Source organism: Streptopelia decaocto (genome assembly GCF_964273445.1).
Source record: "Streptopelia decaocto genome assembly, chromosome: 3".
Lineage (NCBI taxonomy): Eukaryota > Metazoa > Chordata > Aves > Columbiformes > Columbidae > Streptopelia > Streptopelia decaocto.
The window spans coordinates 88,075,524-88,096,232 of NC_138656.1; the positions used below are offsets into that span (position 1 = coordinate 88,075,524).

At 42.9% G+C, this 20,709-nt stretch overlaps 1 protein-coding gene across 12 annotated transcripts in view; it reads left to right on the top strand.

The window, feature by feature from the left end:
* FILIP1 (filamin A interacting protein 1) overlaps positions 1-20,709 on the top strand; it is a 108,648-nt gene that overhangs the window by 77,439 nt on the left and 10,500 nt on the right. For 11 of the 12 annotated variants that reach the window (XR_014183688.1, XM_082048756.1, XM_082048760.1 and 8 more), the window contains one exon: positions 12,762-15,567. Coding sequence is in view for 11 of the 12 variants with exons in the window: in XM_082048756.1 (XP_081904882.1) it covers positions 12,762-15,567 (2,806 nt within the window). In the remaining variant the exon portion in view is untranslated. Of the gene's footprint in view, positions 1-5,028; positions 5,047-12,761; positions 15,568-20,709 lie in introns of those variants that run through there. The other variant, XM_082048759.1, reaches the window with a different exon arrangement.

Consider the following 20,709-nt stretch of genomic DNA (forward strand, 5'->3'; position numbering starts at 1 on the left):
TACAAAATGGTATCTTTGACTTGGTACAATTAGCTGTGTTGATGGGTCCTACTTCAGCTGTAATCACCTTTCCTTCAGGGAGTCCCACCAGTATTGGAGATACTGAGCTTTCCCAGATATCAAAAGGATACATGCAAGTGTTAAGAAAGCAGAAAACCAGAAGTAGGGGGTGAAAAAAAAAAAGGTGGAAAAATAAAACCAAACCAGAAATGCTTTTGTTAAACTTTTCAATCATGCTTCCATAAGAGGCAGCAGATCCTAACATAAGGCAATTTTCATGCTGCAAAGAGAAAAACAATTTTAAATCTAGGCAGCTTGACTTATTTAGAAAGATCTGGGGAGTAATAAAAAAAGCCAGTGTGTGAATGTCTGTGTTTGTGTGTGCACAGTTTCTCTAACAGCTGCATGGTACAACCTGTTTTAAATAAGAACAAAGGTGAACAAAGCCAGTTGTCAGTGCAGCTCACCAAATGAAGGTTTTTAGTGTGCATGACGTATGCAATATAAAATGTATTGCCTGAGAAATAACAGCACAGAGTCCAACTTGAAGTCTTTTTCTCAGGCTTTTCCTACAAAGTCATGTTTCAAGAATTTATTATATTTATCTTTGTTATTTATTTGTGCCCGAAAGGCCCAACAGATCACCTTGTTCACTGTATCTTCAGCAGCAAATTAAACTCAGCCTCTTCCCTCCCTCAGCATTCAAAGTTTTCATGTTCTGTCAAGATGCCACCGAACTCATTAATACCTATTATGCTCAGAGCAGGCAACTGGCTAAGTAGAAAGTGAAGGACAAGTCTGATTTACCAAACGAGTTTGACTTACCAAAAGGGTTTAACTTACCAAAAGAAGGGGGGATGGGGGACGGGAAATGATGGAAGATTTTCACTGCTTTGGGTGTTTAACAAACAAAACCATTAAGTCTGGCAAGCTACATAGTGTACTTTTTCACATATTTAAATCAACACAATTTCAGGAAAAGTTCTGCCTTCACTGTAAATGTTACATATGTTTCTGCACTGAAGATAAAGAGCCAACAGAGAGTAGGGCAGTCCGCTGGAAAGGTTACAAAGCCCCACTTACAGAGAATTTTATAATCAGGCAATCATTTGTTACAAGTCTCTAAGATCCACAAGAGCAATCCATTGCTGTGCAGAGTTTAGCGTATTTTTAAGGAGAGCAACATATCAAAGAAATGTGTAGTCTATTAGCACATCATTAAAGAGTTAAACCAATTCTACCTTTTGCTTCCCAGTTACTCTCCTTTATAGCAGACAACTGTGCCAGATAAACAGTACAATTGCTGACTTTCAGAGGTGACTTGGAATTTGGGATTCCTGTCTATTTCCTCCCCTGCTTTTATTTCTTGGTGTTTTTTTTAATCTGGTCTCACAGTGTTGTTAAGTGCTGTTTTACTCAGGAATGTATTTCTTGGTCTACTTCACCCCAATGAAAGCATAAACAAAAAGATTCATGAAATTCTGGGGAGCAAGTTAGATTTTTCCCAGCCTTTGATGTGACTTAAAAGTGAAGGTACTATCGAGAAATAACAACATATGGAGTAGCTTTATATTGTTATATATACACACATAATTTGGTTCCTATGCAGTAGAAGTTATAAAGGTTAAAGGCCTATTTGACCTTAGCTGTGACATCCTACATGATGTCCTCTATAGCTCTGATACTGCTGTAGTGGTAGGTATGTGGAGTATTTAGACTGGTGATGGAGAATAATTACGAAGGGTGGTGGTGGAACAAACACATCTCAGCTAGTGCAGGGTACGTAGGCTCACCATTACCACGCTGCACTTTCACTAACAAGTCTTGTATCCAGTTGTCTGCTGGCTCACATCCAGACAACTCCAGTGACTCTACATCACCTTCCCTCGGCTTTTATTTCTAAGCTGCAGAATAAGATTGGGGAGCTGATGGTCTGCCATAAGTCCCCTCTGAGGATCACTGGTGGTCGCAGGTGCTGCTGGTGATTAACATGAGGTACATATGTGGTGTATGTCACCTTGTCTTAGTGATCTGACCTAATCTAGATTTTTTTCAACAGGCCCTGGAATGGGTTGCCCAGAGAGGTTGTCATGTCTCCATCATTGGAGGTACCTGGGACTTGGGTAGAGCAAGCCCTGTTCAACCTTTTCTAACTGGACCTGTGGGGGGCTGGACTGAACATCTCCAAGGTCCTTCACAACCTCAACCATTCTATGGTTTTATGATGAAGCACCCTCCAGAGGACACCATACACTTCCTTGTGACTCTGCTTGCACCAGGGCACAGTGGCTTAGACTGGGACAGACTCTGTAGCAACATCTGGTCATTCCCTTTAACACATTCCTTGCCAGGAAGGGACACTGGCAGCGCCCTCGGTCATCCTCTGGTCTTCTCATGGCATGTTAAGGTTCTGTCTGCTGTCATTTTGCTGCCAAATCGGTGATGAGTAGAGATAATACTTCAAAGTGTGTGGGGTAAGCAGAAGTCCACTATATGGCTGCTGTGACTGTGAGTGGTCAGACTTCATGACATGAGTGATCCCTTCTGTCCCAGACCCCCAGTGCCCTCTCCCTTCTTCATGTGACATCTGTACAAAGCTGATTGTTATAGACTAACAGCTGCTTTCCTAAAATAAGTATTAAGCTCCTCTTGATGTCCCTGAAATTTCTGCTCTGAGCTGAGACCATAAAAACACAGATGAGGGGAGATGTGCTTCTTGCAGTTCCAGCCTGGACCAGCATGGCATCACAGATCGGTGAAGAGCCAAAGCAGATATGAGGGGACATCTAGGACGGTTGTGGATTTGGGAGAGGTGGGGGTTAGAAATGGAGTGCAGAGGTGAGGAGGACCCTGGGACTGAACAGCAGGGGCAGCAGGACTGGGTGGGACAAGCTGTGCCACCAGCTCAGAGCTCAGAGCCACCTGGGACAGGGTGCATGACCAGATATCCTCCTGCAGAGCCCCACTCCCAGCTGCTGATCACAGTCAAACCCATCTGTCAGCAGATAGTTTAGAAACCTGCTTGCAAAGTGCTCTGTGCTCTTCTAGTATCAAACTTCCTTGAGGTTGACAACCTGCTATTGCTATCAATTATTTTCTTAACTCAGACCTGTAGACCTTTATGCAGGCAATCTAAAGGATCTAAACTCTTCTGGTGATCTCCCTAAGTGCCAATATAATGCCACATCATTAAATTTTGACGGTGGATATTTATTTTAGTGTTAGCCATTGTGCATGCAATTTCCTCTTTTTAAAGAGTATGTAGCTCTACCAGAACAGCTATTAGGATTGCAAAGGACACAGTAAGTAGGTTAAGCAGAACATTCATCCCCTCAGTACATGTGATCATTTGTAATTGCATAATCAAACACAAGTTTTGTACAGAAACCTTTCCTCTGACACTGGAAAAATAAAAACATGTTGAGATGCATCAGCTTTGTACACAGGAGGCAACGATTTCTCCATAGGACCCCAACTTCAAGTTTTGGAAAGTATTTAGTAAATGAGGTAGGGCAATATAAAAACGGAGAGAATTATTAAGGCTTTCCTTGGAAAATGTGACTTACCCCTGTTGAGTCTGTGTGATGGATTTCCTACATGGCGCTAGTTAAGTCATGTGAAGCTAATTTACATGGGCAGTGAACATTTTTCAATTTAAGACTGATTCTGATTTTGGGGAGCTTGTTGGAGATGTGGGCTCTGAAGTGCAGGAGTCTGGAGCATCCACTGCTGGGCTGGAGGCAAAGAGGGCTGTGACGTGAGCACATGCAGCACCCACCCTGCAGCACGCTGAGAACCACATCTGACATACCCCGGAGCAGGTGTCCAAACTAGACCCTAGTCCCTTTGTGCTCCTATTTTCCAATCCAGAAGTAGAGTGTGTGGTAAATAGAGCCTTGAACAAAAAAGCATAAAATCAATCACTAAGCACCTGCTTTTCAAACGAGCACTGACCAGCCTGTATGCTGAATGAGGTGAGGGTCCTAAGGAAAAATAATTAAAGAACATCAAATTAGGTAGTTTCTAAAAAATGTAAACACACACACTGGTCCATTTTTGTGGATAATAATATTTGACATTATATGCTTTCAGTGATTTTGGATATTACAGGCTTCTTTAAAAAAGAGGGAAGGTGAATGGGAAGGGGAAGGTGAAGAGGGAAGAAAAGAGGAAAGAGAAGAGGAAATGGAAGAGGAAGGGAAAGGGAAGAGTGGTTTCTAGTTCTCCTTGTAAAGACTGAAAAGGTGACTGTGGGCAATCTAGGGGACCGTTAGGGAAACACAAAGAATTCTCAAATTCTTTTATGTTAGTTTGGGAACAAAAGGGCTGATTTAGGATTTATTTAATGCAGGGAGCTAAGAGAACAGTGCTTTTCAGACCTCATGCAGACTCTCGGTTAGCTTCACTACTATGCATGAAATTTCAAAAACAAATATGCATGTGTATTAAATCCACAGGGGATTTTCTTCATGTGTTCATGCCTTGATCAACTGATCTGAAGATCAGTCAGCGCTTACCAACAGTAGTACTGCCACTTCAAACACCACCAAGACAAGAGAAATGCAACAGGAACTTTTCTTGAGTCGGAAGAATGAATTGGCAGCTCAGACTGGGAAGCATTGCTTTTATGCATCCCAGTTCAGTCAAGCGAAAGCAATTCACAGGGGCTCCCTGAAATCAAATTATTATTTCTTAATCGCTCACCTATAAACCGTAAGCCCGGAGGGGGCTGTCAATAATAAACTCCGGGGAAGGGATGCTAAACGAAGGGCTGGCAGCAGCCAGCCACCAAGCCAGTGAAACCCTCCCCACCCCACTTGCCCGCCGAGGCGCGGCGGCGGCTCCACCCCTTCCCCCTGCCCCGGGAGGGAGCGCACAATGCAGCGCTCCAGCCTCCCCGGCCCCCCGGCGGGGCGCAGCCCTCACCTTGCAGTGCGCGGGGGACATGGCAGCGACGGGAGGGCGGAGGGGCCGAGCCGTGCTGCGAAATTGTCCTTTTTAATTATTTTATTGGCAGCTTAAAAAAAAATAAATACTAACTATAAGGTAAGAGATTTCAATTTTTTTTTTTTTTAAATTATTTATTTCTTAATTTGAGCGGAGCTAATTGTTCTTGTACATGCGCACTTCACGGGTTAACCGGCTGCGCTGGGCACAGGCGTAGGCGCCGGAGGGAGGTTGGAGCGGGGTCTGCGGCCGGGACAGCCCGGCTCCCGCCGCCGCGGCTCCGGCTCCAGCCGAGCTGGACGGGGCAGAACCGCGCTGGTTTCAAGGTTTGTCTGGAGCCCTGGAGGGTGCGCCTGGAGGGGCCGTGCTGCGGGGCTTCCTCGCCGGGACAGCGCATCGAGGGGTCAGGGAAGGATAGCGGCAGCTCGGAGACAGGTTTGGCAAATTTCATCTCTCAGCTGAGCGCTGCTGCTTCCTTTTCTCACGGATGCTGTCTGCATGCTTTCTGCTCATCCCCCTTCCTCTCCTCTGACCTGCGAAATTAATGTGGATGTGCTAATTGGCGGGCTGGAACAAAGTTCCTGTCCGGTTACAATACTGTTTCACAGCCTGAACGGGTTCTGCTCCTCTTTTGGTCTTAAAGATATTTGGTGCTTTTCTTCTGTGAACAAGGTGCTAGCAAGGTGGTGGGACTCTGAATCTAGTAAGTGTTCTTATTCCAAAATACTGCCCTTACTCAATGTTCAGTTGAAGTAAGACAGCTTCAACACGAATGAACTATTTCAGCAAGCTGGATTTTAAGTTCTACAAAACCAGTGTTAGAAACAAAAAAGAGGACAAAATATTGTTGTAGAAGGCAAGCAATATGTCCTAAGTGAAGAAAATATTTTCTGTACTATAATTTGGGAACTGTCATGTGGTTCTGAAGTAGCAGGATTATTGAATTGCTTTTGAAATAGTTTGATACAGTCACTTCTCAAATGTTAATTCAGCAATGAGGAATATGTGGGCTTTTTATGCTTTAACTTTGTGTAGTAGGTAGCCACAAAGTTTGTCTTTGGAGTCACTGGAACTGATAACCAATTTTTTACAAGTTTTTATTTGTTTTCTGTGATAAACTGAAGGGCATCTCGGGAAGTTATGTAGCAAGGTCATCCAAACATTTATCTCTGTTCCTTGCCTTTCAAGTTTAATGAATAGAAAGGAGAAAACAACACAGATGTGCTTTACTCTTTCTCTTGCCATGGGATCCAGTCTCATTTACATCTTCTCTCAGTTGAGATGGATGTCAGGGAGGGACTGAGGCTGATGATTTGAAAGTGTTACTTAATATTAAATTTCCCAACTTGAGTGTTAGAACTGCATGTTTTGCTTCCTAGAGAGCCTGACCACCTTTTGGCTTGCTTTGATTTTATCTGAAATTGTAAGTGCTCAGAATCACTTTAACTCAGCCTCTGGGTATCTCAGCCTGGGAGCAAACACAGAAGCACTCAGACATAGTCCTTACGTGTGGAGGATTTCCACAGTGGCTGTAGAAATAATCTTCAAAATCAGCTGTTGTACATTAAATAGGGGAAAAAAAATATGAAGAGGGAACTCCTTTATTAAGTTAAAGCACCTCTTGCTGGTTTTCATTGTCCTGGGATTCTAGCAAGCAGTCTCTCACATCACTTAATGGGCAGCAGCTTCCTAACTGCTAGTAGGACGTGTCTCTCCAACTGCATATGCGGTAGCAAACTCTTTAGGGTCGAAGTGGAAAGATGAGCTTGTGAAGGTATTTGCTTTCCCAGTGCTTCCCTGGGATTGCTGTGTGAGTGGCAGAAATGCTGTTGGCCCCTTGGGGAGGAAGCAGCCGTCATCAGCTGTCAGTCAGCCCATCCTTAGAGTGACCAAGTCCTTGTTAACATGCTTCTCTTAACCCTCACTTACTGGCCATCCACAAAATAGGATGGAAGTCATCACATCCCATTGCAACAAACTTTTTGGAATTTAAATGGCAAAACAGGGTACTACAAGAGCAGTACATCTGCGATGGCTTTGTGCTAGAGCAGCAAACAGGAGCTCTGTAGACCTCCAAGCTGTGTACAAACTCAGTTAAAAGGTCCTCCAGAGACGACCTGCTTCCCTTCTTCCCATCCTCTTCCTTCTACCTGCTGTTCCTCCTGCTGCCCCTGTCTTGATAGCAGAGGAAAAAGGTCTCCACCTCTCTCCAGAGTGCCCTCCACATTAGCCCCTCCTGGGAGTGCTTCATTAAACGTTGTGAGACCCCTTGGTAAGCTTGGCTTAGCCTGTTTGCAAAGCAGGGAGCTAAACCAGGCTAACATGGCTGAAATATGGTGCAAAAATATTCACACGTACACAGTCTGCAGGAGCAGCTTATGTCTTTTCAGGTCATCCTCTGGCTTGCCCTTGCCTTACCAGAGTTTCCTCGCATAGGTGAGTGTCCATTTCTGTGCTAGAGATGGAAAAGGTCACATGAGCATTTGTGATGTTTTCTTATCTTCATGGAAGTACAAATGGGAAGGGCAATGCAAACACTGGTGTAATTTTCCATAAATGTTTTGGAGGCTTTTCACTTTTGCATGCTCTGTTTAAAACATTTTGAAGTGAATGATTTATTGAGGGGAGAGGTGGGTTTTTGGAAATCAGTGTGCATCTTTCCCCTCATAACTGAAACTTCTTCATATTTTCTTTAAATATTGTGAGTCACTTTGTAGAATGGCTTCTCATATCAGTGCTAAGCATGTTTTTTAGAGTTCCCAGTTTGCTAAATTTATTGTATTTCAAATGTAGTCATGAAGTTGATGATCCTTCAGAAGGCAAGAAAATGTCTGCGGACCACTATTTGTAATTTCTTTTACAAATGCAGGCAAGAGCTAATGGTTCTTGCTAAGCTAAGGTCTTGCTGCAGCTACTGCTTTTATCGTTTACAAATAAAATAAATCCCGTTTCAAATCCAGTAATGCCCATTGGAGCTCTTCTGGTATGAAATGTCTTTCAAAACCACAACGTTATTCTCCAGCTGTGAGTTTTACAGTTCATGTTGAAGTCTCACTCTGGTCTGCAAAGAGATGCTGGAGAAAAGGAGGCTGAGGGGAGACCTTGTCACTGTCTACAACTACCTGAAAAGAGGTTGTAGCGAGGTGGGTGTCAGTCTCTTCTACCAAGTAACAAGTGATGAGAGAAAATGGCCTCAGGTTGCACCAGGGGAGGTTTAGATTGGGTATCAGGAAAAATTTATTCACGGAAAGGGTTGTCAGTCATTGGAACAGGATGCTAAGGGAAGTTGTTGAGTCACTATCCCTGGAGGTATTTAAAAGACCTGCAGATGCAGCACTTAGGGACATGGTTTGGTGTTGGACTTGGCAGTGTTAGGTTTACAGTCAGACTTGATGATTATAAGGGTACTTTCCAACCTAAGTGATTTTTGATTCTATGAAGCCCATCTCCAGAGGGGTAGGGTTCAGAAGCTGTCAGCATCCCATTGTGCTTCTGTTGATCAGTTCGAAGCTTGGAGGAGGGAAGGGGAAGCAGAAAGACCTTGTGCAATAAAATGCTTCAGCACCAAAGAAGGGGGGACAGTGAGGGCCTGATTACTGTGCACCCTCTGCTTCCAGCACACCATTCATGAAGGATATTAAAACTAAGTCCATAGTTGCTCTTCCTCCACTCAGGTGTCTGCCTGCTCTGCAAACTGAGATTGGTTGTTGGAAGTCTTCATGCTCCTAAATCCCCAGCACTGCTGCCCACAGACCTTCCTCCTGCTGCCCTGGCGCTGCCCGGTGCAGCTGTGGACAGCTGATGCTGCAGTCTGTGGAAGGATGCAGGAGACACAGCTCCCTGATGCAGCGGGGACCATGCGAGGTTGCATCAGTAGCTTTTGTACGCCAGTGTCCTGCCCCAGTCCAATCAGGGTCAGACGCATCTTCTTCCTTTGTGGTACAAAATTGGAAAACAGCATTGTCCTGGGGTGTTTGGTTTTAACTGAGGCAATTAGTGCTTCGCACATATTCATACATAAGGGTTTGCTATTTTATTTATCCCATTTACTGTAAAGGATGAGTGTGATCATCTTGAATGCTGTAGGGCACCCGTTCTTCAAATACTGTGGGGAGGACAGATAGAAAGGAGAGGGAGAGACTACCTGGACCCTCATGGCAGCAGCAGACCACGTATTCAGGGAATGACTAGGGCTGCATGTTTTGACATGATACTTGTGGTAACCTGTGGGGAGGAGGTGCTGCACAGACCTCAGCAGTGTTTTCCACAGACAAGCAGGAGGTACAGTACCCCTCTCTACAAGGAACCTGAGCAGACCTGCCTGCTTCCCCACTGTGATCTGGATGCTGAGCCCCTGAGACTTTTACTGATAAATGCAGATTATCCAATTTTCTCCAAATATTTCTCCCATCTCTAAAAAAAACCAAAATTGAGGTAGCAAATACAGGGACTGGACTGGGGGTACCAAACTGTTGGCTTGCCAGTGTTTCAGCTGTATCTAGCCCCCCATTTTATTATTAAAGCTCTTCTCTCTCTCTTCTCTCCTCTCTTCTCATTGTGACCTGAATACAGGTACTTTCAACATCTTGACAATCCAGAGTGCAGTTGCTCTGGATAACATGCTGAAGATACACATGCTCTGAGTTTCTGAGGTTCTTTTAGTGTTGCGTCGGAGCCCATGCAGGTCTGCATTACTTAGCAAACATTAGCAGCAGCAGCAGCAGTCAGATGAGAAGTCTGATAATAAATCAGTTGTAAGGTCAAGAGGGGACAACATCACCCCTTGCAATCCTGCTGAAATCCTACTTTAACCACTGAGTTATGATAGTTGTACAAGGATGAAAAGGCATGAGCAAGCTTAAACTCAGCTTTATTTTGGTGTTTAGAAGTAACACTGAAAAGGTGTAGATTTTGTTTATTACTTTGACATCTCCAGACTTTGACATCTGTAAACTTGGATGCTGCTTTTCCACCCATCCCTCGCAGAAGCGGATTTTAGAAGCAGTTTCCCCGGACATGGAAAACAGAAGTATTGTCAAGTACTTTCTGTGTAAATTCACTTGCCAAATCTTACGCAGCCTAGTTTCACTGTGTAAAAGCTGGGGCAGGATGAAACGCTGCACAGTGCTTCCCACCTTGTTCAGCACAGACATGTTAACAAATTCATCTCCCTGTATTGGCACAGTTACGGTGCTTTATTTTTGCTTTTCCCAGAGGGGCCAGGTGAGTGATTCCCCACTGCTAACTCTCCTGCATTGCAGTGACAGTGATAACACACTTTCTTCTCCTGTTGCTCAGTCTCATCCCTGAAATTCTTGTCTTAGTTTAACAGGTTTTTATTGTTTGTTTGTTTGTTTTTTTCAGTGGCCTTCTCAGTACTATTACCCAGTAGAATCTCAGGTAATCGCGTGGCCAGTGAATTGTTTTGCACTCTGCTTAGCAGCCTGGCTGGTGTGTACCACCTATAGCAACTGCTGGGTGAAAATCACATATGCCCTTGATGAACAGACTAGGAATTAGAAAACATATGCAGTTTTCTGAGCTTCTCTACATAGGCTTTCAAGTGGCAAGGCTGTTAAAAAAGAAAATAAAGTGCTGTCTTCTGTGTTTCGAATTTATAGAGGTCACTGTAAAATTTCCTGTGGACAAGGGAGGCTGGAAACATTCTCTGTTTTGAAGATCTCATATTCTTGTATATATGTTCATGACTTTGGGAGATGGGTCATTTAGAGCATCACTAGGTTAGGGAACACTGTTCTGTCACGACAAATAATACTTTGTGGAAGGACACATGCTATTTCTTTAAAAATGTAGCCTGGGGGAGATGAGGGAGAGTTTTTGGGCAGAAACTTTTGCATGAAGCGGTGTGATAGAGTAGCCAGGGAATATATTGCACGCTAGTAAAGTTCCTTCCTCAGTGTGAAAAATGCATGCTTTGTGAGTGGCAGCAGGTCTTTTTTTACCTTTTGACATTCTAACTTGACCCATAATGAGGCATCCACCAACAGGCCTTTTCAGTCCTTTCCAAAGAGCTGCCAAAACTAAAGAGATTTTTTTGAGAACAATCTGTGACCCAGCAAGGCTGGCCGTAAGGTTTGTTTGTTTTTCTCTCTCCCGCTGGTTCCTCCTATTCTCTTACTCCCACATCCTATCCGACTCTTGTTTTCAAATGCATTCTTCAGCCTTCTCCTTCCCTACCTACTGCATCCTGTATTCTGCTTTCTGGCTTCCTTCTCTTTTCTTACAGCTTTTCTTTCCAGTTCCTGTTCATTCTGGTCCCGGAGGAGCAATGAGTGAAACATTAACAGTTGGTGGAGAACTAAGTTAATAGGGCTGTTGTTATGAGTTTAGGGTTCAGGTGAGGGCTCTGGGAGACATCCTTTGTGTACAACATTGTGCCCTGGAGCTCTGTGCACCACTTAATTGCTGGGGCAGCAGGGAGGAATGTATATCTGTGCTTCACCCTCTACCATCTACAGGTCAGCATTTAAGACAAAAATACTGATAAAAGTCAATCTCTGCTAAGATATGGATGTTCTGATTATGGCAAGTTAGTTAACAGGTGGTAAATTGCTCTGCTGTTATCACTTTACTGTGTTTCTCAGTTACAAAGAAGCTGAAAAGGTTCAGACATCAGGTGAGCGGAGCAAGTGGATTTGAATCATCACACGTCTTGATAGGGGATATGGGAGTTGCTGGTAGTTTGACAGCGGTTTGAAAAACAAGTAATTTCACAGTAAATTCAGTGTGCACACCTATGTCTTTTCTAAGTCTTGTTACTATTTTTAGAATAAGGCTCTTATACTAGTAGGGGATAAACGTATTATCTGTACCTCTTTGTCAGTTGAGGATCACAATCCTCATAAATCTATGCTTACAATATGTGCAGGACCTTCCTGTGATGATGTCAACATATCCTGAATATAAATCACAGATACAAAATACTTATATTACTAGTAGTTTCTTCATTGAAATGTTGCATGGGTAAGGCTGGAAAATATAGGTCTTTATTATCTTTCAGAAGATACACATAACCTGTGTATTGCGGGCTTTTTTATTGTTTGAAAATGCAGCTTTGCAGACTGTATAAAAGAAGAGCATTTTCCAGCTGAGGTTAGCTGTAGCCAAAGGTTTGATTAGTCTGACCCTTGCAGTCCACTAACTCCCCTATTGTAAATGGAAATGTGCCTGGAAGAAGAAACTTTTAAACATAATAGTCACTGTACTGGCAAATTTATCTTCCTGCTAATTTCTTATGCCTGTGATGCCCAGATGTTTCTCAGTTGTGTGCTAATGTAATCTTCTGTGTTGCTGGTTTATATATAACCAGGATTGATCCATTTGTGTATGGTTGCATATAGCAGTTAGTTTTCATTTTTCATCTTTTTACCCATTTTTGTGTATCCAAGACATAAGGAGGAATCCACCTTGTAAAACAGGTTTGGTATAAATGGATTGGTGAGTAGATACACCCTGTCCTTTTGGGATATTGTATGCTTTTACCAACCTCATCCTATCAGAGAAATAAATGTAAAGGAATGAGAGCCTGACATATTTGTTACCTATACATGTATAAAATTTCACTGCTTTTCAGATTTCTAGATGATTTTATATAGAATTCAGTTAACTTTTGTAATGTAAAATATTTGGTTTGGGAATGTAACTGTAATAGGTAATTATTTCTTGAAACACTACCTAGGTTATTAATGAAAAAAAAAAGATAAAATGAAGGTGATTTAAGAAATGGAGAAATACACCAGAATACTTTTAATTTTTTTTCTTTCATTCAATGCATCTCTTCTAACTTGTTTTAGGTTGAAGAAACTTCTTGAGCAGGAGAAGATCTATCAAGCCCGGAAGGAGAAGGAACATACAAAGAGACTCAATAAACTAAGAGAAGAACTAGTCAAGCTCAAATCATTTGCACTCATGCTGGTAGATGAGAGACAAATGCATATTGAACAACTTGGTCAACAAAGCCAGAAGATACAGGACTTAAATCAAAAACTAAAGGAAGAAGAAGAAAAGCTGAAAATTATTAGTGCAAAAACAAAAGAAGATGGACAAAAACTGATGAAGTTAGAAGCAGAACTTGAACTGAAAACATCATCATTTTCTCAGGAACATGAGGAGATGACTGCTAAACTGGCTAACCAAGAGTCACATAATAGACAGCTAAGGCTTAAGCTAGTGGGGCTGAGTCGCAGAATAGAGGAGCTAGAAGAGACTAACAAAAATCTTCAAAAAGCTGAGGAAGAACTTCAAGAACTAAGAGATAAAATAGCAAAAGGGGAATGTGGGAACTCTAGCTTAATGGCCGAAGTGGAAAACCTCCGCAAGCGTGTGCTTGAAATGGAGGGGAAAGACGAAGAGATCACAAAAACTGAATCCCAGTGTAAAGAGCTGAAAAATAAGCTGCAAGAGGAAGAGCATCATAGCAAAGAGTTGAAACTTGAAGTGGAAAAATTGCAGAAAAGAATGTCAGAACTAGAGAAGCTGGAAGAGGCTTTCAGTAGAAGTAAGTCTGAATGCACTCAGCTACACATAAACTTGGAGAAAGAAAAGAATTTGACTAAGGATTTAATAAATGAGTTGGAAGTGGTAAAGACTCGAGTGAAAGACCTTGAGGCATCAGAAAGCAAGTTGGAAAAGGCTGAAATAAGCTTAAAAGATGACCTTACAAAGCTGAAGTCATTTACTGTAATGTTGGTTGATGAACGAAAAAATATGATGGAAAAAATCAAACAGGAGGAAAAAAAGGTTGAAAGTCTGAACAGGAATTTTAAAGTTGAACAAGGGAAAGTTATGGATGTAACAGAGAAACTGATAGAAGAAAGTAAGAAATTTTTGAAACTGAAATCTGAAATGGAGGAAAAAGTGTCTAATTTGACAAAGGAAAGGGATGAGTTAATAGGTAAATTGAGAAGTGAAGAAGAAAAATCCTCAGAACTAAGCTGTAGAGTTGACCTGTTAAAGAAGAGAATTGATGGTATGGAGGAAGTGGAAAGAGAAATTACAAGAGGTCGAAGCAGGAAAGGACCAGAGCATGGTTGTCATGAGGACAACAAGATTAAAGAACTTACTGTTGAAATTGAAAGACTGAAGAAACGTCTCAAACAATTGGAAGTGGTTGAAGGAGATTTGATGAAGACAGAAGATGAATATGATCAGCTAGAGCAGAAATTTAGGACTGAGCAGGATAAAGCTAACTTTCTGTCTCAACAGCTGGAGGAGATGAAGCTCCAGATTGCCAAAACCAAAGCAATCGAAAAAGGTGAAGCAGTGAGCCAGGAGGCAGAGTTGAGGCATAGGTTTCGTCTGGAAGAGGCCAAAAGCAGAGATTTGACAGCAGAAGTTCAAGCTCTTAAGGAAAAAATCCACGAGTTGATGAACAAAGAAGACCAGCTTTCTCAGCTCCAAGTTGATTATTCGGTTCTGCAGCAAAGGTTTATGGAAGAAGAAAATAAAAACAAGAGCATGGGGCAGGAAGTTCTGAACCTGACAAGAGAGCTGGAGCTTTCCAAGCGTTACAGCCGTGCTTTGAGGCCCAGCATAAATGGACGAAGAATGGTTGATGTTCCCGTGACGTCCACCGGTGTGCAAACAGATGCTGTGAGCAGTGAAGCAGCAGAAGAAGAAACTCCAGCAGTGTTTATAAGGAAATCTTTCCAGGAAGAGAATCACATCATGAGCAATCTGCGGCAGGTAGGTCTGAAAAAGCCCATGGAGCGCTCTTCAGTGCTCGAGAGATATCCTCCAGCAGCAAATGAACTTGCAATGAGGAAATCCTGGATACCGTGGATGAGAAAGAGGGAAACTGGGGCTCAGGTGACTCCTGATAAAGGAGCCCGAACCCATGGCAGTCCAGCGCATCCTGGAGAGGTTGTCCTTTCACCAAAGCAGGGTCAGCCTCTTCATATTCGGGTGACACCGGACCATGAAAACAGCACAGCTACTTTGGAGATAACCAGTCCAACCTCAGAGGAGTTTTTTTCAAGTACCACTGTCATTCCTACTTTGGGAAATCAGAAGCCACGAATAACCATCATTCCTTCTCCAAACGTTATGCCCCAAAAAGGGAAAGGCAGTGAAAGTCCCCTGGGCTCAGATCGTTCTATGTCTCCGGTCACTATAACAACATTCTCCAGGGAAAAGTCCCCAGAAGGAGGGAGAGCGCCCTTCACCGACAGACCTACATCACCAATTCAGATCATGACAGTATCAACATCCGCAGCACCGGCAGAAATCTCTGTCACTCCGCAGTCACAAGATATGACCATGGGAAGGGCTGTCTTCAAAGTAACACCAGAAAAACAAACCGTCCCGACTCCAATCCGCAAGTACAATGCCAACGCCAACATTATTACGACAGAAGACAACAAAATCCACATCCACTTGGGTTCCCAGTTTAAACGCTCTCCCAGTGCCGCACCTGATGGTGCGAGTCCTGTGATAACAGTCAGACCAGTCAACATAGCAGCAGAAAAAGAAGTTGTGACCGGTACCGTCCTTCGATCGCCCCGGAACAGCCTGTCGTCACGACCTGCAGCAAGCAAGGTGACAAGCACTATCACTATAACACCTGTTACGACATCTTCCACACGAGGAACACAATCAGTGGTAAGCAGCATAGTCTTAATCTGTAGTCTTCATGGTGAGGAGGGAAACCAAAGTTTGAGTTTGAGACACCAGAAAGAATGGGTGGGGTGAGGAGAAACTCTTGACTTCCCTACATTTGTTTCAGATATGAACTTAACTATAAAATCACAATTTGACAGAATTGGATATTTTTGTACCAATGGTGGATGCTGATGTACTTTTGGCACTGCCTCCCAAAGCAGTGACTTTGGAGAGAAGTCCCTGCAAAGTTACTGAAAATTATGTAAATCCTGTAAAATTGCAAGTGAGAGACAGTGTCAAAGAATGATGGAAATGACAGAGCAGGAAACTATTTTTATTTTAGGTGAATGCAATTTCTGACTTCTGAAAATAGCCATAATGATTTTTGGCCCGGCTGGCAGGTCTTTAGAGTCCAAGCATGCAGGCTGGTATTTCTTTGGTATAATCCCATTATATTTGTCATTCAATTAATACTGAACTCCAGAGGAATAAATAGCCAGATGTGGTATCATTGCTTACAGCCTCAGATCTCTTTTGGCGAGTAAATACTAAAGCTCTTTCTGTTCCTCTGAAATTTTCAGCTTTTATTAGGACCACATGACAATAGTGCTTCTTCTAATATATTTTCCCTCTTTTCTCTCTGTGCCTCTATGTTGGTTTTCTGGCTTCTGTTTCGTACAAAATCTTACTTAAATCAGTCTCTCACCTTTGTCTCTGAACACACTGAGCAATATTTATTGATAGTCCTCCACCAAGGTTTACTATTTTGCATAGTTTTAGTTGGAAATACCCTGGGAAAGAAGAATTTAACCAAAATACAGAACCAGCAGTACTGAATTAGTCCAAAAGCTTATTTAGCTAGACAGAGCCTGTAGCAGATGCTTAGGGGAAGATTATTTTAAGTGGGTAAACGTGCAGTAATGTTTCCAGCGTCTGTTCCCAGTTTTTGGCAATAGGTGGGTATTTCTTTCTGAACCACGGCCTGTAGCCACATCTTTGTGTTTAATAGACCGTGGCAGAGTTTTCTTCTATTTATTCTTCTAATTGCTTTTTGAACTCATTTATACTGTTGTTTCCACAACATCAGGGGGCAGTGAATTTGGTTGCGGGCTCTGGGAAAAATGCTCTTTTGTTTGGTACCTTTTATGCAATACCTTCACTGGTTACAGCTTCTTTCTTGTATCCTGACAAATACTGAATAGTCATCCCCTGTTTGTTTGTCCGTGCTGCTCAGGATCCTGCAGATCCTGCAGATCTCCAAGCTGAAACGTCAAACTATATTTAAGATACACTTCTACACTTTTGGAGAGAGGTTGCCATTCCCATTTAAGCCCCCTGATTTAAGAAAACTTGCATTCGTCATACAGATCTACTTGGGATTGCACAAGTGTATGCTTTTTCTTTCCATATATATATAATATGTTGTAGATACAGTGTTTTCCTACATACTAGAGGCAGCTGTTCATTTTTTAAAAGGTTTTGAATTAATTCATTTACAAACTCCTTTGCCTCTCAGAAGCTTGGAAAACTTTTTTTTAAGAGTTTCTCATTCTTTTTTACTAGATGTCTGTCTCTGCTGTGATAATGCACTGAACCATGGCTGACAAAACTTTTTTGGTTTTTTTGGTCATCTGGCTAAAAAGTGACTTCTTTCTTCACTTCATCCTCCCTGATTTGGAATGTAAGGAAAATAGTTCAACCATAAGATTTACTTTATGTAATGCTTCCCTTTGTTTTTAAGGTCCCTAGTCAGATAAGCAGGGAACTTTGAACAAGCCCAAATGTGCCTTTTCCTCCCTATCATTCTGAAAAAAAAACCCAAAACCCTGAATATTCACCATCTGTTTTGCAAATGACTGCTTTACAAATGCATTTCAGTACCTCTAGTCAGAGAAAAACAAGTCATGATCATTTACTCAGTAACCCTAGAAGAAACCAACACTGATATAATTTTGAGGGTTAAGTTAATAAAATCAAAGAAGACAAACTGATACAAAACTGCTTTCTTAGCTCACTGCCTTTAATTTCTTCCTTAACTTTCCTCATACAGATGCTTTGTACAATGTACCAATGCAGTGTCAAGCTACAAATTCTCGAATTCCTAGCTCTCATCTGTTGCTATAACAAATTTGTGGTTACTGTTTTCATATTTGAAAACACTTAACTCTTCTTTCAATTTGAATTTATAGGGTTATGTTCAGTACTGCAGGTGAAGTTACCCTGGTACCATGGTACTTATCCCTGCGTGTGTGAGCCCAAAACCAGAGACTGTGATTTCATGATGGACCATCATGATTTTTGAATCCCATGAATCCCACAGATTAAGGGGTGTTATGGTTGTGTCGATTTACACTGACATACACTCTAGAGTAGCTACAGATTTATATTTCCCTGATACAAGGCCTCTTCTGAGCCTGCAACAGTTTTGATTTTAGAGAAAATGAAACCCTGACCCAAAGAACAGAGGCAACTGAAGGAAAACTGGGGAGATTTTTGAGTACTTGATCAACCGAAAAACAGTCAGTGACTGTTTCTGCACTGGCACCGGAACTCATCGGACCCAAATATTTCAGAGGCACTTATGTCCTGCCTGCTGCAGAAACCCAGGGCTGGCCAGTGGATCAGCTTGGCCTCATCACACCAGCGCTGCCACCCAGCCTAGCCCAGTCCCACAGGGTCCTCCATGGCAGGAGACTGTTTGGCTAGTTGGATTGAATTCAGCATTTAACGGAACCATTGCCACTTTCATTAAACAAACACACAACCAACAACCAAACCCTAAGCTGGTAAATGCCTTTTATATGATGGCCTATGGATTTGGGTAATTACCATAGAAGTGGAAAAAATTTGGTTTGGTCCTCCTTAGCTTGGTTAGAATCAAACCCACTCCCAGGAAAATACTCGGACTTCCCTAGCAGACCTAGCTGATGAATTTTTTTTAATCACAGGTGGACCATAATGAAAAATTAAATACAATGAGACCAGAGGATATGCAGGCCAGAATGAACCTGAAACTGTAGCCTGGTTGTTAGTCTTGCCTTAGCACGTTACCCTAAGTCCCTGTTTCCAGGACAGTTTATAGGTTACATTAAAAAAAACCAAAGCATAAAAGCAAATATTCTTTGGGAAAAGAACAACTGTGATGCCTATAGCCTGTGTTTTGATTTAGGCCTTACATTTGGCTATAGGATTGCTGGTGAATTTTTATCTTCTTTGGCTACCAGGATGGTAGTCAAATGTAATTCCTTCATCCCTGTGCTCCCCACCTCCTACAAGCCTGGCATCCTCTGCTGGCTGTTTATGCTGCCAGGGTACACGGTGAATCGGTGACGTGCAGATCTGCAGGGAGCAGAGGGAATCCCGGCTGCAGCAGAGCCAGCATGGTGGCACCGCACCAACCACGCAGGCATCCTGTGCCCAAAGCAGCGGGCACGGCCAAAAGGCTGCAAGGTGCCAGAGCTAGCTGGGCACACGTTAAAGCTATAAGGCTGAGATCGGCATCTAAATTTAGTTCTCTGTAGGTGTCCCATATACGCTCTAAGCTTCTGTTAGAGTTACTGAAGATCCAGGGGTCAGCTCGCTCACTGGTACAGAGGTGCATGGTGCTTTGCATACCCTGTGGCAGCTGGGGCTTGTGCATGAGGCTGGGAGGTATGATATGGACCTCGACCTTTCTGCAGGGGAAGCTGACAGGATACCTCAGATAGCACAACATGCCTCAGTGAGGGCAACTGAGTCAGTCCCCAGTCAGCAGTCCCCTTGTCGGCACCAAGCCCTGTGCTCCATGGAGACTGGAGCTGATTCAGCAGAGATGCTGCTCCTGTCAGTGTGAGCTAAATTGTCCACTGGGCTCCACTGTCTGTATTGACTAGCCTCAAGTCCCACCCTTCAGTTGCTAAAACACACTTCTTCAGTGTCATTTTAAGCGTTGTCAAGTAGCTTACCTAACTTCCAGCTGCTTTATCAGAGGTTGTGGGTCTCCTTGGGTCCTCTGTCTTATCTACCAGCCCTGTGCAGACAGCTTGAGTAGCCCAGGGCATTAAAATTACACTAGATATCTGTGTTAACCACTGAAATGGACCATTTCCATCCAGGGCAAGGTGGTCCCTGATATGATTGGGAGCAAGTGCTGAAAATGCACCTTTGTTATTAAAATATTCCAAGAGTGAATGTGTGCACGAAAGTACTCTTTTTGCACATCAATAAAAAATGCACTAAGCAGGATCTGTTATAAACCACAAAAACATGCTAAATATTCTGTACATTCAAATTGCTTTTCTTCCTTTAATGGGACTGTCCACCCTTACTGCAGCCTCACTGCTTAATATACTTGCCAGTGTCTGCAGTGAGCGCTGATTATCGACCTAACCAGCTTAGCTGCTGCATGTTATTTATCTCACTCTCAGTAATGTATATACTAACCTCACTCTGGCCCCCGTGGGTAGCTCCAGCACCACGTACTGCCAGCTCAGAGCCAGCCAGCATCACTCTGCGTCCCACATCTCAGGAACTCTGTGCTGGCTGCCTGAGAGTTGGTTGCTGGTTGGAGCCACATTCCTGTATCAACCAGATGACAGCACCCTGCAAACAGAGCTGGAGGGAATTGCTGAGAGCTTGCTTCTTGGAAGAAATGATCGAGAGACAGAAGGACATGTGGGTTCTCTGCCATAGACACTACAGATGCGTACCAGAGAGTGTCCCCTGCCTGTGTACCCAGTCACTCTCCCCAAAGGGGACTGCTTGCTGAAGAGCCACCTTTGTGCCATTTGTGGTGGCTTAGCCAACACAAAATGCTTTTGCAGCTGCCCGTGAAGCAGGCATTAACTTCATATGATCAACATGTTAGTATGCCATAAGGAAGGCAACTAAGACATTTAAAGCAAGTTAGAGTGCTTTTCAAAGTGCTTTTGAGTGATTTAGGCTTGAAATGAGTAACTTGAAAGCGCCCAAATCCTTAGTTAATAATTTACATGTGAATAAAGCTGAAGAAATGCCTGAGATTCCAGCTACTTCATTTGATTGCCTCATGTTTACACACTGTGGAGCTCTTTCAGGGAGTACAAGATGTTTGTCATTTGGGTTCCCTGGGATGTTGACATATTTTCCAAGGCTGCTGGAATGCATTTGTATGTTTTGCCCTAC